Source organism: Magnolia sinica, chromosome 18 (assembly GCF_029962835.1).
Source record: "Magnolia sinica isolate HGM2019 chromosome 18, MsV1, whole genome shotgun sequence".
Taxonomy (NCBI): domain Eukaryota; kingdom Viridiplantae; phylum Streptophyta; class Magnoliopsida; order Magnoliales; family Magnoliaceae; genus Magnolia; species Magnolia sinica.
In genome coordinates, this window is record NC_080590.1 from 13,871,760 (window position 1) to 13,887,735 (window position 15,976).

The 15,976-nt window shown below is 39.4% G+C and overlaps 1 protein-coding gene and 1 non-coding gene across 2 annotated transcripts; both read right to left on the bottom strand.

Annotated features, from left to right (window-relative positions):
- Window positions 1–296: 296 nt before the first annotated feature.
- Window positions 297–370, bottom strand: TRNAN-GUU (transfer RNA asparagine (anticodon GUU)). The gene has a single exon. It is a non-coding gene; the product is annotated as a tRNA-Asn (tRNA).
- A 4,089-nt stretch (window positions 371–4,459) lies between these two features.
- LOC131232641 (uncharacterized) lies at window positions 4,460–15,300 on the bottom strand. Its single transcript, XM_058229026.1, has 14 exons — window positions 14,889–15,300; window positions 12,128–12,261; window positions 11,837–11,986; window positions 11,627–11,738; window positions 11,136–11,487; window positions 8,503–8,716; window positions 8,225–8,314; window positions 7,699–7,954; window positions 7,448–7,560; window positions 6,557–6,655; window positions 6,399–6,446; window positions 5,071–5,181; window positions 4,876–4,966; window positions 4,460–4,728 (listed from the first exon to the last, which is right to left on the bottom strand). Exons 1-14 carry the CDS (start codon window positions 15,124–15,126, stop codon window positions 4,628–4,630), a joined length of 2,109 nt encoding a protein of 702 aa, XP_058085009.1. The 5' UTR covers window positions 15,127–15,300; the 3' UTR covers window positions 4,460–4,627.
- Window positions 15,301–15,976: the final 676 nt, after the last annotated feature.

Here is a 15,976-nt window from a genome sequence, read left to right on the forward strand (position 1 = left end):
TTTTGGCATTCAATAACTACAATAAGATAACTCATCAAAATGATTTTGGCATTCAATCAGGCATGAATGGTCTTGAAAAAAAGAAGAAGAAAAGAATGATTTTGGAATTCAATCAGCATTCAATAACTACAATAAGATAATTCATCAAAATGATTTTGGCATTAAAATTCAATGGCATCCAATCAGGCAATGAATGGTCTTAAAAATATAAAAATAAAAAAACAAAGAATTGCTCTTGGAAAAAGAAAACTGAGAATTGGTATTTGGAAAAAAAAAAAAAACAAGAAGAAGAAAACCGCTAGAAGAAGGGCTTGAACCTTCGACCTTGTGGTTAACAGCCACACGCTCTAACCAACTGAGCTATTCCAGCTTGGTTGTATTTTTTTTAAAATATCATAATATATAAACTAAAATCTAATGCCTTAAATAGAGCTAAAATCTCTGCTTTATAAAGCTTTTGCTGTAAAATTTTTTTTTATAGCAGGACGCAGAAAGAATGGATAATCAACCTCGTATTCTCCGTCCTAAGCGGACGCGGATTGCATACTAAGTAAACTGTGGGACCCACCTCGATGTATGTGTGTTATCCACACTATCCATCCAATTTTTAAGTTTATTTTAGCTCATGAGCCCAAAATTAAAGCATATCGAAAACTCAAGTGGGCCATACCAAAGGGTTGAAAACTATTTGAGGGCACCGTAGTTTTTGATCAAGCTAATATTTGTGTTTTCCTTTCATCCCTGGACCTTATGAATAGGTTAGATGACAAATAAACATCATTGTGGGCCCTAGGAAGGTTTCAACAGTGGACATCATTATTCCCACTGTTTCCTGTGCTGTGATGCATTGGAACTTTGGATATGCTTCAATTTTGGACTCATGTCCTAAAATGAGCAGGTAAATTTGATGATGTTGATAAAACATATATATCATGGCCCCATAAAAACATATTGTGGACACTGCATTCTTGGGCAGATCATGCTTTTCTATAGGTTGCCTTTCTCAAGGGTTTTGCATTATATGTAAATGAGTGTTATATTTGATTGGAGTCGCAATTAGCCAGTTATCTCAATTCAATGGTCAGCTAGATCCTTTTGAAACGCTTAAGGAGATTCTAATGATCCTTAGTTCTAAGATGACTCTTTAATCTGCAGCTAAAGATTCAAAGTAAGGACCATGGTTATAGAGATGAAAGGTGTTAGGCACACTCTTATCCTCACAAATGTACAAATTCTACTTCGAAGGATCAAACAAGCTTAAGAAGATTAGGTTATAAAGTTAGAAGGTGTCAGGCACGCCCTTTGCCATACAAATGTACAATTTCTACTTCACAAGATTAAACAAGCTTCCGAAGATTAATTTTGATTCTTATACATTAATGATGTAATTGAATTAAAACTCTTAATTAGAGTTTTACTTTCCTTTATAAATAATATAAGCGAAAATCTGAGCATTATTAGTGGTTAATAAAAAATTTGAATTTCTAAACTTAGTGAATTCAAGGTTTTGCACACTTAAGTGTAGACGGTGAGCTACCTCATCACACCCTTCAAATTTAAAATAAGTCTCTGTAGGCTTCACGAGAGAGAGATTCAAACTTCAGGGCCACATGGAAGTTATTTGCGCAGCATGAAAGATGACGGTGCAGACAAACAATGATCATGACGTTCATCCAGTGGGCCCACAATACACATGCCATAGCCCAGAAGTCACATCATACGGACAATCCTAACCACTCAATTGGAGGACTGGCCAAGCGGTTTTTTTTTTTTTTTTTTTAAATTTCTAATCTACTGGTGCACCTTTCGAGGCATGACCATCAATGGGGGGGCGTCCCAAGTAACAGCCCACCCTATTAGTCATCGTATCCGTGCTACCAGTTTAGAAGTGCAAATATCACATGGCGTCACATTCGTAATACATTATCAATCAAAAGGCTTAGAACAACAGTTAAAACAACATGGCAGAATCAGGCAAACACATCAAACCATTGTCACTAAAACCTTGAAAATCATTATCAAGGTAATATTCCTTCACTAAGGCCCTGTTTGGGAGACACCTAAAATTGAATTCATCTTATTTTAGTTAACAGTAATTGTGTACTAAATATGTTGATTCTCTATCCTCTAATACATAATCACTATTAACATGAATTCATTATGTATTAGAGATCAACATATCTAATACATAATTACTGTCTTGGAGAGATGAACTCATTTTTATGCATCTACCAAACAGAACCTCAGGTAATGACCAGGAATTTAGCTGAGCCTAAGGCCTGTAGGCTGGGGTGGGCCCAGATTTCAGGCAGGCCAATTTGAACATACGGATCCTACGATTGCCTAAGGTCCAATAAAAAGACCCAACCAACATATAAGTCCATCAAGAGGACCCACCCCAACATATTTACACATGCTCATAGCAACTGGCCAGCAGGGTCCAGCCTGGACAACTGTCAACTCAGACAGCCCATTGCTCTAGTTCTCAATATATATATATATATATATATATATATATATATATATATATATATATATATATATATATATATATGTGAGAAATGCTCACACGCAACTAGTTACACGCTGCATTTTGGTCCAATTAGCTGGGCATTTAATTAGAAAAAAATTCTCTTAAATACAATACACACACCTAGTTTGCATTAATTAATGCTAATTAATGTTAAGAGAGAGGGCGTTTGCTTTACGTTAACTTTTCAAAATGTCTTTTGAAAACGATCTCGACTTGGGTGGGCTCCACTATAGTGTTAATGTAAAATCCACCCCTACTATCATGTTTTTCACCCCATGTTAGACCTACAAATCGAAAATCAACTCCATCCATGGTTTAAGTGGACTGCACAATTGGAAATAGTGAGCAAAAAAAAATCTCACCTTTCAAAATGATTCCTTTGATGAGGCACCCTTAAATCAAGTATGTCCCTGATTTTTGAGTTCTACACATTACCTTTAGTATGGCATCTAATGATTGGAATGGATTTCACTTACTCATGATTGTGGGTCCCGTAAATATCAAAGGTAGACGTCTCTCCCTCTACTGTTCTATTTGTGTGGCCTACTGGGATCAAAATTCAGTCTCATATTTTGTCTCGAGACGTAGAATGACATGACACATCTGATGGTCGTTGTGGATCTCACATGCACATCACGGTGGGCCAATAAAAATAAGGTTAGGATTAAGTGCAGCCCCTTCCTCATGCAACACACTTCGTCCCTAATCATGCCACCCACCCTTGATGTAGGTATTATATATCCACACTGTCCATTGGTTTTTTCAGCTCATTTTAGGACATTAATCAGAAAATGAAGCAGTTATAAATCTCAAGTGGTCCACACCATAAAAAATAGTGGATATTGAGCTCTTACCATTAAAAATTTCTTAGGGCCCACCGTAATTTTTTTACATGGAACCCAACTTATTTAAAAGGTCACAAAGACCTTGATGAAGTAAAAAAAAAAAAAAAAACAAATTTCGGCATGATCAAAGACTTTTGGACCACAGTTTTTAATGGCCAATCACCACAGTTTCTGTGGTGTGGTCCACCTGAGAATTTTATCTACTTCATTTTTCGAATCATGTCCTATCACGAGCTGAAAATATGTAAGGGATGTAGGGCATGGATATACAATACTTATGTAAAGGTAGGCCCAGGGTCGGGGATAAACGGTACCGCGTGAGAACAGGTTGAACCTAATCCACTTCACTTTATTGGAAACACGCACCTTTTCCATCGGAATCGGAAGAAGTTTAACAGCAGTAGACAAAGCCAACCTTGATTTTTGATATGGCCCACCTTGTCAGGCATGTAAGATCCACTCCAACCATCAGATGTGCAATCTCATTGTAAGCCTAGAGCCAAAATAGAAGGCAGACTTGTAATTCAGGTGAGCCACACCAATAGAACAGTTGAAGTAGAGATTTCCACCTTTGATTTTTATAGGAATCAAATCATGATTATGTGAAATCCACTCCAACCATTAGATGCGATAGCAAAGGCTTGGTGAGGGAACCAAAAATAAGAACCACAGGTGATTTAACTGGCCTCATCAACCGAACCATTTTAGAGGGTGAGATTTTTCAGCACACTGTTTCCAATTGTGCTATCCACCTGAACCACCAATGGAGTTGATTTTTAGTCCCTAAGTCTAACATAGATTGACACACGATAATGGCCGGGTGGATTTTACATTAGCACCACAATAGGGCCCACCCAAGCCAATGACCATTTTGAAGCACCTGTTTGGAAGGTAACGTGAAACAAAGTACTATGGCCCTAACATTAATTAGCATTAATTAATTCTAACTAGTTGGACGGTCCAACTAGTTGTGTGTGAGCATCTCTCTCTCTCTCTCTCTCTCTCTCTATATATATATATATATATAATTAAAAAATTAGAGGCTAGGAACAAAAGTCCCATTTACTCTACCAGCCGTCAAAATATTTCACGAGGACAGATACCCTGCCACTAGTGTCATTAATCTGATAATTTCGGTACATGCAGCCTGCTGCTATCTTCATCTTCTCTCCTTCTTCCCCATCTTTCCAGAACAATTATGCCCCCACACCCCCTAAAAAAAAAAAAAGAAGAGGATACAAAAATGCAATCAAATGATCTGAACAGGACAAAGGCTACTTTCGACAGTCACAGTCCATTCCTGTATAATAGAATTCACTTCCTGTGGCTGCTCATCATGCGGGCAATGCCCTGGTACAATAAAACATCATAATATTAGAGAGAGAGAGAGAGAGAGAGAGAGAGAGAGAGAGAGAACGGTTATATATGAGTGCCAGCTTAAGAATGAGAGAACGGTTATATATGAGTGCCAGCTTAAGAATGACAGACCACTCATACCTGCATCCAGTTCTCTGATCACGGTACCGCTGCAATGCTCCCTAAGCAAAGACAGCCTTAACTCGGATTTGGAAAGCGGGTCCTTTATCCCCTGGGTATTAAGGAACAATAAAGCATCAGAATCCATCAAAAATGCTTGTGAGGAAGCAAAATAACATGTAAAGCTATAAGAGACTGCCATTTGCTTTTCCTGACCTGTATAATCAAGACCTTTCCTCCAAATGAGTCCATGAGATAATTAAGTGGAATCGGCAAGTTGAAGTTGAATACACTTTCCAGGACTACCAGCACGCCAGGATCATATGACTGTAATGCATGTCAAGGAGTAGCATATACAGAATGCATGCATGGATATCTTTGATTTCCAAAAAAAAAAAAAAAACACCATATCACATGGAACTGGGTACTACAAAGATTGTAATCCACCCTCCCAAGACACCTACTTAGTTTCTTGTCTTTCACATGGTACCGGCATTGTTTTAAGGCCACAAAGGGCTCAAATTCAAAGCGACTACAATTATCTGCAAAACATTAGGGAACTTCAATGGTCACACTACAGTTCCAAGTGGCATAGCTTTGCGACGAACCCACTGCCTAGCACTTGCTAGCAATAAATCATGTGGAAAGCAAGGAAATGCAAGAGCTGTAATTTATGAGAAAGCACCTTCACCCCATTTTACTGGATCAAACAGAACCATGAAGTGCCATTCGTCACCATCATCACCTAAGCCTAATCCCGGCTAATTGGGGTTAGCTACACATCCTGTTCCACCATTCCACTCTATTGATACTCAGTAAACTATTGGTCCTCTTCTCTTACTACCTCCACCGACATCCTTTTGGGCCTTTCCTTTGCCCTTTTAGAGCCTTCAACTTGAACCAACTCACTCATGACTGGTGCAGTTCTTGGTCTCCATTACACAGCCAAACTATCTAATTCTACGTGCCCTCATCTTATTACCTAATGATGCTACTCCTAAATTCCCTCGGATGCACCATATAAGAAAGATATGTATATGGAAAATTATATCTAAGATTAAACCCAGGTAACAACAAAAAAAAAAGGTGGCAGTGGTGGTGAAGCTGATGGTAGGACTGTCAACAGGCTGGACTTATGCAGGGCTGAGGTCATTTTGAACCTTGCCTGTTTATTTTCAGGGCTAAATTTAGGCCCAGGTCAAGTGCGAGGGCCTGAAATTTATACTAGAGCCTTCAAATGACATCCATATTGTTAAACTCTTAAGACTCAGGTGGCCTGTTTATTTGGTCTGAAAATAGGCACTAGTCCAGCTTGATAATAAAGCTTGGCCCATGGCATGTTGTGCCCTAGAGTACACTAGGCCAGGACTGCCCATTGACACCCCTAGCTGACAGTTTGGAGTGCACGGGGAGAATGTTGTCTTATAAGTTTGTAACTGACAATGCCGCCAATAGCATTTCAGAGCACCATACTTGTTTTCTCAAACATGCAGATCAGACATGGAACTTTTGCCCATATATACTGCAAATGCGAATGAGGATACAGCTCTTAGAATTTCATTGATAAGAAAATCATCAGCTCGCTCTGTATTCTGCAAGAGAAATCATAACATATCAATTCCAGCTCTGAACCCATCAGAACAGTATCTATACAAAAATTCAAAAACAATAAATCAAGCAGCAGTACTGGAGTCCCACTTACGATAGGGTAGCAGTTCTTCAGTATATTCCCAGCTCTTAACCTCAAGTACAGCAACAGGAGTCGAGTACCCAGCCATGCAGCTCCTGAAGTTTGTCTTGCCTGAAAAAATTTCAGACAGACGTCTTTAAAGCCCAAACATAATTGAGCTTCAGAGCTTGGCAATTTCAAGAAATCAGAATAAGCCAAATTTGTATGTTCAAAAATAAAATAGATTTCTTTCCATGTCTCTTTTAATTGGGAACAGATGTATGAGGAACCAATAAAGTGCCAGTACAATGGATTGGCACCATATACTCGGGTTTTCAGTTGGCTCAAGTGGATCCCCTGTTTCAGTGATCCAGACCATTGGCCTGCAGAACCCACCATGAATGGACTGTGCCCCAAAAATCACCCAGAATGGAAGACTACCCACCTATCTTGGGCCTTTTTTCTCAATTGAATGTGGACCGTTGCTGTTACAATTTTCCGATCTAGGAAATCTTTGGGAGAATGCTCCATCCACAGTGGGGCCCAGAAGGCCAATGGTCTGAATCACTGAACCATTGGTCCACTGGTTCAACAGAATACCAGAACACACAGTCATATCCTTTGTCAAGGATCATTAACACAGCCAGAAAATACTGAATACAGGCAATGCTCAGCCATAAAAAACTGAATATGAAAAGGAAGAAGCAGACATTGCTTTCCTAATCTAGTTAAAAAAAGGTGAAACATAGAAAATTCATCATCATTACCAATATCATAGCCTTGTTCCAGCTATTTCCAGCGCATTTCATGATATATTAGGAATAGTTGGTTAGGCTAAATAATAAATTTATCCTTAAAAAGGAATATGAAAGGGCAGTGTGTTAGTGCAGCTGTAGAGTTCACATAGAATTAAAGTTTACTTACTTCAGTCCATTGAACAGAAGAGAAGCCTGGAATGACCGAACCAGCTGTATTGATGAGAACAACTGACTTGGCCAGAACAGGCCAAAGACCGGCAACAAGAGCAACAAAATAGCCTGGGAACGAAGAATGGATAAAATTAGATAAAGAAAGTGAAGTACCCAAAATCTCAATCTACTTTAAATCATCGATAATTTGTAAAAGGATTTTGGTAAAATGGATGATCCATGCAGGACAGGATATGTAGGACATACCACCAATGGAGTTGCCAATGAGATGGACAGGTTCACCCACAACGTCAACAATAAAATCTCTCAACAGTTCTGCCCACACAAGTTCTGTATATACAATGTTTGGCTTCTCTGATTTTCCAAATCCTAACAGCGTAATTGCCCAAACCCGTTTTCCGCCATCAGCTATGTTAGATATATTGTCACGATAATGCTCCAAAAAAGCACCAAAACCATGGACAAGAAGAACGGCAGGACCATCATGGCCAGCAACTGTATACTGAAAGTTGAGCAATTCTTAGCAAATTGGAAGTATGACAACCTTACTGTCAACCCAGGCATGAGCTGTTGCTTTGGCAAGCCTGGCTGAGTCAGTAATAAGACCAGCTCCGGAGCTGACTTGAAGGACAGTTATGTAAAACCAATTGAGGGCAGTCAATCATCATTAGACTACCCCAGGAAGGATAAAATACTTCTGATGTTAGAAGGTGCATAAGGATCAAAATGGATATGAATCATCAATTTCATGGAACAATTTCACACAAAGTACCTGAATTAGATAACCATTCCATCTCCATATCCTAATGGGATGTCTTCCTTCATTGCTCTTTTGGCTTTTCAAGGACATCAGCCAATACCACTGCCACAGATGATCAGTTAGTGCTGCCAATGCCTGGCCCAGTAAACTGATGTTGGGAAATTTAGTTGAAGCATGGTTAAAGAGACAGCTACAAAGGGATCACATCGATCAAGTATAATAATAAATCTAAGCAGCAGAACCAATAAGAGTCTTGTCTGCAAAAATAAAAAATGCTCATTGGCACATACCTCCATTGAGCTGACACCATCAACTGCTGCTGCAACAGTGGCTGCTGAGTATCCAAATGGAGACAGGAATCCAGCATTACGTTCTTTCTCATACTTGATAGCTTCGTAATGTACTCTCCTCCTGGATATGATACCCAGATAAAGCGCAGACCCAAAAAGAGCACGAAAAGAAGCTCCATCCCTACTTTCCGCCCTACGCAATTTCTCATGCACCCTGTCATTGTACCAAGCAAAAGGGATTGATGTTGGATTTTGAGAATACAGATGGAATTTTGCATGAATCTAATTACCTTCTTAGTCATACTTCTAATTCTATTAATTACATTCCTTCAGGGTTCTTATACAAATGCATATGGCCCAAAGACATGGAAAGCCTTTCAAGAAAATAACTGAAAAGGAAAATGATTATTATGATTATAAAATTCTGAATATTACTTCTTTAGAAGGCATGGTTTCTAAAGATTGAACAAGAAAAAAAAAACAAACAAACAAACAAACCAAGAACAAACAAAAAGGAAAAAAAGAAAAGAAAAGAAAAAGAAAAAAGAAAAAAACCCTAACCTAGAGACTACAAACCCACCCAAAACTCAGGGGGCCCACTCATACAACAAAGAGAGAACCCAATTAAAGACTCCATCAGCAGCAAAACTCTTATTATAGAAGACTTGATTATTCCTTTCCATCCAGATCGACCATAAGAAAGCCAACAAGGCGAGCCTCCATTTGTGAAGGCCAAAGCAGCCATCAGACCCACCATGCCAAGCCTGAAATAGACCACCAATCAAATCAGGCATCACCCAACTCTCACTTGAAACTTGGAAGAGACCAAACCACACCACCCTAGAAAAAGTACAATGGATAAAAAGATGGTCAAATGTCTTCCCAAAACCTGACTCTGGATCCATCTATACAGCGAAATTGACTTCAAAAACCAAAGGGGCCACATGGATGACAGCTTTCCAGAGAAACGAGGCATGATATAAAGAGAATTCTTTGATCCACAATCCCAAAGGGGAGGTACCATACTTGGTAGCAATAATTCTCCTCCACAAATTGGAAACTTCAACACCAAACTTCCAAACACCAGTTACCCAAATGGGCCGAATTAACCAAATCCAACCTTCTGATCCTAGCTCCCCCTTCAGCAAATAAGATGGGCAAAATAGTCCGTGTTACAGAACACCACCCCAATATACAAAACAGGAGCTTTGCTAGTACAAGTTAGCTAATGCACACACCACGACATGTGCCATCTTGGTGAACAGGTGCCAATATTAAAGCCATCCATCAGAAGGGTACCACTATGTAGATCCCTATCTCAAGAATCAGGTCAGTTTGATAGTCAAGTGGGCCACAAGTAACTGAACAAATGTACGGTTGTGAAAAAATCAGCCAACATTTTCTAACCTGTCGGTTTATTTCTAATATCATTGCACGCTACTGAATGGACCACCATTATCTTTGGAAAGCAACAACAACATGGAGAGGTCAAGCAAATGGATGGCTTGGATATTGCACCTGTGTGCCAAGCTGGCATATGTGGCAACATGTGCATTGGCCGACTTGTACATGTCTGTGGGCTTACAAAGCTCTACAAAACAAATAATCGGCATGTCTAAAATGTTCCATCAGACATCCAATATCTCTGACGTTACTTATGCCCATACAATCCCAACATGCATAGAAAACTGTATGAAAAGCGGTAATGCTCAAAATGATTTTAATCTTCTATTCTCGAGTGTATTGGTAATTATAATACATTAGAGGTAATTTTCATCTAACATGAGCCACCTCAGGAGGGGTACACATCAAACCTGCCTGAAGTTTTTCTGCGAGGAGATCACAATCCAAGGTATCCATCATCAAAGAAAGGACAAGGGAAGAAAAGGGTGATGACCTGATACACCAATTCAACTACTGATATGGTTAATGTATGACATGGTTTTCTTCCTGTAGGTGGAGGTGTAACTTGGGATTTACAGCTGACTTGGAGCTCAAAGTTTGAGGAGAAAGAGAGCACCTTCTAGTAACATCTCTCCTATTTCATTTTGAAGATAGATAAAGTTGGATTGGACCGATGTTCTTCTGATGTCGAGGTTGCATCTGGATTCTGAAACAAATTAAGGACCAGGAATACATGTCCAGAGACCATAACAAGGAGATGAGTCCAGAAAGTTGGGTAATAGTACAAGCCCTGAGCTCTCTTTCAGACAAGAACTGATGAAAAAACATCTAAAGATTCACAATCAGAACAAGGTTGATGGTTACTTTTTCCGGTTAGGAAGTTTCATAGGCAGGTTCATTTCAACCAATCCATTCCCTTATTTGTAAGCTGTGACTATTTAATTAATTGCCAAAGAAAACTATCATTTATGAATATTTCTCCTGATCGGGAATACACTCATGAATAAATCTAGCTACCTTGCCAATATCAGGTCCTACTGGTTGAAATTAAAATTGTACATAACATACAAAAGTTATCCTTCACGATGAAGTTTCCAATAGAATCTGCTCAATAAAATCTTTTATCATCCGAAGCTGAAGAAATGTGGTTTAAATGAAGCATCCAGCTGAGAATTAAAAATATTAACTAAAAACAGACAATATCAAAGGACCAATAAGACATCACATACTCCTGCCAGTCGTCTCTAGCTGTCCCCTCAAGATATCTCAAATAAGCAGCTAATGCATTCAAGACTAAATCTGTTCCACCACCCACTAGATTTCCTTTTCTTGATACAAAAACAGAGCTTTCGAGTCTTTTCCTTTGGGTGCTTTTTGAACTCAACGAAGCTCCATCACTTCTGGTTGAGTTTGACTCTTCAAAGCTTTCAATTGGATTGCTTGGCATTTTTACTCGATTGGCGTGCTCCTTCCTTAAAATGGCTTTAGCTGAAAATGACTTGATTGAAGTCCAATTCTCGTCCAATTTACATGGGTTTTCATTCAGGTATCTCTTTACATCATCACATGTAGGTAGGATACCTGTAGCACAAAGCAACCCTTACAAATAACTACGACTTCTTTTTCTCTAGTACTACAAGGAAATTTCAATACAAGATTTCATTTTAAAAGGGGTGCAGAAAGCAATTGCACAAGAATTTTAGAGAATTTGGAAGCATGCCTCTATCTAATTCCGTATCCAGCCCAGGTAAGACAGGGGATGCAAGCGGTTTCGTCAAAGGGAATTTCAGCTTTTGAAAGTCACGGTGAGATGCAGGTAGCTCCTCCAAGTTCTAAATACACACGCATATTTAGAAAGCTGTTACACATCCATTGACATGCTTGCAAAAGTGCAGTATACTGAACAACTGAAATGAACAAAACAACCTACCTTAATATCATAAAATGGAGTGTTCCAAGATACAAACTCTGGGCTTCCCCATGAAAATGGTATACTTGATAAAGATTCTTCAACAATATTGACCATCCTACAGAGATCATGCTCGACCTCCTCTTCTGTGAATATATGTGTAGCTTTCACCTGTTTCAATCCTAGGCGATGAGTTCAACCAGGTGACTGGAAGGGTTTGATATTCTGCTCATGCATAGACAACAGAACAACTCACTTGCATGCATTTACAGTTTCAGGTTTAAAGATCATAAGAACCCAATGTGTAGTGACCTCTTTTACAAGTTTTAGTATGATATCTTCTGCACTCCCAAACCCAATCAGCAGATCAGATCCTTGATCCTTCAGTGACTTTCTTAAATCTTCCAAGGCAAAGAGAACCAGCTCCAGTATTTCATCAGGAAAACCTGCAAAAAAATAAAATAAAAAAAATCAATCGAAATGCTCATCAGCTGACAGATAACTAAGTTAGCATGTAAATGACACAAAACATGGTATAAAAGAATATCCCACATCAAATAAGGTACAGTACGGTGGGCCAAATTTGGCAAAGCTGCACAAGATAAGTTTTCTTTGAAAGAATTTGTAACCATCTTCAATTAGTTTGATGAGTCAAAAGAACAAAGCCTACAAATAGGTTCTTTCGAGGCAACGCGGGTAAATTTATGTGCTAACCAGGAAATATATAGACAGGATAAGAAAAGGGTACATCTCTAGTAAAGTAGCAAGCTTATTTGATACTTAGTGTATCCTAGCTACCTACTGCAACATCTCATTCATGTGTTCCACAGGCACATTTGATGCCAGCTAGTCAATAAGATTTATTAACCGGCACTTGGTTTTGTCCATGATCCAAAAGGAAGCTGGGATCTGATACAAGCAAGACTAGAATAGAAACCAAAACAAACTAATCGATCTCTGATTTCTAACCCCCCTCTATGAGAAAGAAAAAAAAAAAAAAGAAGATCAGGTGGTTTTCTCATCACATCAAGTCATCTTCTTCCCAGTATAAATGATGAAACACTAAGGGAAAGCATGGGTCCATACATTTGTGATTAACCAAAATAATATGGCATAAAATATCACTGGGTCCTAATGAATTTGTATCGCCTTGAGAAGGTGTTAGATGTTTCACTATTACCATTTCCTTTCAACCAAAATAACACGCAGTTAAGTATCACTGGGCCCTGATGAATCTCTATTGCCCCCATTAGAGCAGGTGTTAGATGTTTCACTATTATCATTCCTTTCAACCATGTCACGGTTGCCACTACACATGTTCTGTATCCGTTACGATACGCCCGTAAAGGCTGATACGTTTTGAAATATTTACATTATTCTGGAATTTCTAGATATATTTTCAGATTTTTTCAGGCAAAAGAAAATTTTCAACCGTTACACCCCTGTATCGGCCGATACCTGTATCAATAATGGTGGGGGCAACCGTTATCGATACGGAATATCTTCACACACACATGATCTTGCATTTTTTATGCCCCATTTCAGGACTATCTTCACACACACATGATCCTGCATTTTTTATGCCCCATTTCAGGACTATCTTCACACACACACAACCGTTATCGATACGGAATATCTTCACACACACATGATCCTGCATTTTTTATGCCCCATTTCAGGACTATCTTCACACACACACAACTGTTATCGATACGGAATATCTTCAGACACACACACACACACACACACACACACACACACACACACACGATCCTTCATTTTTATGCCCCATTTTAGGACTTAGATAATTTTTTATTTTGGAATCTAAACTCTAGTTAAATTTCCAAAAATCACAAAATGAGGCTCTTTTGTGTTGTATTGGAAAGAAAGAGCCCTTTCATATCCACATATCTTTTCATGATTTTTGAAAATTCTACTAAGAACAGAAATCCTAAAAATCACATTTTTTTCATTGCCTGAGCCAAATGCAACCTAAGTTATTTCTCTCTTAATTTCACTGAAAATGCAGAGAACTACTTACGAACTAGGCAGCCTATATCCATGCATGCAAGAACCTTCTCTTTGCATTGTCATCATGAAACCATTCATTATTTAGAGTCTTAGACCTATGTATTTTTTTTTTTTTTGGCTTTTCCTTTTGTTTATAAGCTGTTTTAGGATGCATTTCTACACATGCATGAATTGAATCGCAACTACTCAGCTACACAAGAGAACACAAAGTCCAAATTGCACATAATGCTTCCTAGCATAAACAATGACAAGCACACATGTTGAAGTCACTCCTATCAATTCCAACTTGAAAGTAACACAATCACAATTAATAGCCTGATCCATCAATATTAATTCTAAGTAAGGTGATTCCAATTTGGTTATTCCACTCCATCAGACTAATTATTGTAATTCAATTCAAAAGTGCATTGAAACACACCATTAGTATTCTTACTGCAGTCTCCAGGCTAATAAGAAGCAAACACAGGAAAAAACCTCATTTTACAACATTTGTTGGATTTAGTCCCGGTAAAGGAAATTCCCGTATTTGTGAGGGGAAATCAATTCCACTGTAACTACGGTGGTTGTTGTCGTTGTTATAAGCTGAATCATATGCAATTGCCTTTACATTTTCTTTCTTATGGATTGTAAAAAATTCTATTAAAGCATCAAGCAGAGTGAGTATTTCCACTATTATAAATTGGGGATTAGACTGAGACAACAGTCCGCCGCCATTTTTTAAGTCATAGTCTTTCCATCACCATGCGTGTGGTGTGGATGAACAGAAATCCCGACTGTCAAAAGAGTGGGCCCCATCGTGGAAAGGATGTACACCGAAAATTATGTTGATAAAATGATCTTAACCATCTGAAATCTCTCGGTGATCATTTTAGTCTTAATTGTATGTTTCACAGCCACGGATCGGATGGTTATGATCGTTTACTCCGTATAATTTTGATGCAATGCTCAATCCACAATGGGTTTAAAGATTTGGACGGACTGGATCAACATGATTGTACACAAATAGTAAAAGGCAGCTCACAGCAAATTTCAAGATGCTTACGGGAGAGGATGCGGCGATCGAAGACGTAAAGCGGCACGACCGTCCGATGCTGGGATACAGCAGCAATGAGGCCAGGGTGATCGTCTGTCCGGAGATCGTGTTTGAACCACACAATGGCGGCATTGTTCTCCGGCACGCCCTTTGTTGATGCTCGAGCAGCTTTGAATAGACGGCGCTTTCTGGGGAGGGGAGGAAATGAGGGGAGGAGGTGAATGCGCGGGAACACCGAAAGCGTCATGACGGAGCACCGTAAGGGTGGAGTCGATATCCATGAACTGCTGCTGCTGCGGGTTTCTTTTATGCGGACTAGGGTTTTACATTGTCGCTAGGGGCAAAAATTTGTGGAAGAGAAAAAAGAGCGAGCGAAAGACAGTTTATTATTATTATTATTATTATTATTTGGATGGTATCTTTTGCTTTGTTGAGGAGAGGAATGCACCACGACAGCTCTCGAGTCTGAGGATGCTCGGGGCCAGCTCTTTCGTCTTCTTTTTTTCTGAAGGGGGTAGCATCTAACTTGCGCGTGGCGCGTAGTTGAGGCTGTCTTCGACCGAGGGACAGCTTCGCAGCACACGTGCCGAAGAAGCGGGTCCATTCAAGTCTCATCCGTTTGGGCGACACGTGGATCATTCTTTTTTTTAACCGTCCATTTCTTTCGCGCAGTGCACCCCAGCTTAACGAACAGACCACTTTTCCGAGCCAATGAATCTAAACAGTGGGACCCACCTGACCTGTGGTTTGGATATCACTCACGGGTGCCATGTTGGCAAGTCAAGATGCATGTGCCAAACAATGCATTCTCCCTCAAGCTCAGTTGGCTTTTTTCTATGTTTAACAGTAGGGTGTCAGTGGGCCGGGCTCGGGCCTGAAAATCAGAATTTTGGAATACTCCCGGCTGAAACAGTTCAAAACCGGTCCAAGAGATACCCAGGCCCGACCCATTCAGAGTCCTACTTAAAGGGGAGTGGATCAGGTGTTACCCGGGTAAAACCGTGGTGGGTGTTTCCCTGACCGTGGGTCCCAGCTTGATATATGTGTTGTATATCCACTCCGTCCATCAGTTTTTACAGATCATTTCAGAGTAGTAT

Excerpts from the sequence above, each read along its gene's own strand:
- LOC131232641 (XM_058229026.1), bottom strand. The coding sequence starts at position 15,126 with ATGACGCTTTCGGTGTTCCCGCGCATTCACCTCCTCCCCTCATTTCCT. Across the intron at positions 11,488-11,626 it reads GGATACGGAATTAGATAGAG|GTATCCTACCTACATGTGAT; the intron begins GCATGCTTCCAA and ends TTTGTGCTACAG. Across the intron at positions 6,447-6,556 it reads TGAAGAACTGCTACCCTATC|AATACAGAGCGAGCTGATGA; the intron begins GTAAGTGGGACT and ends TTTCTCTTGCAG.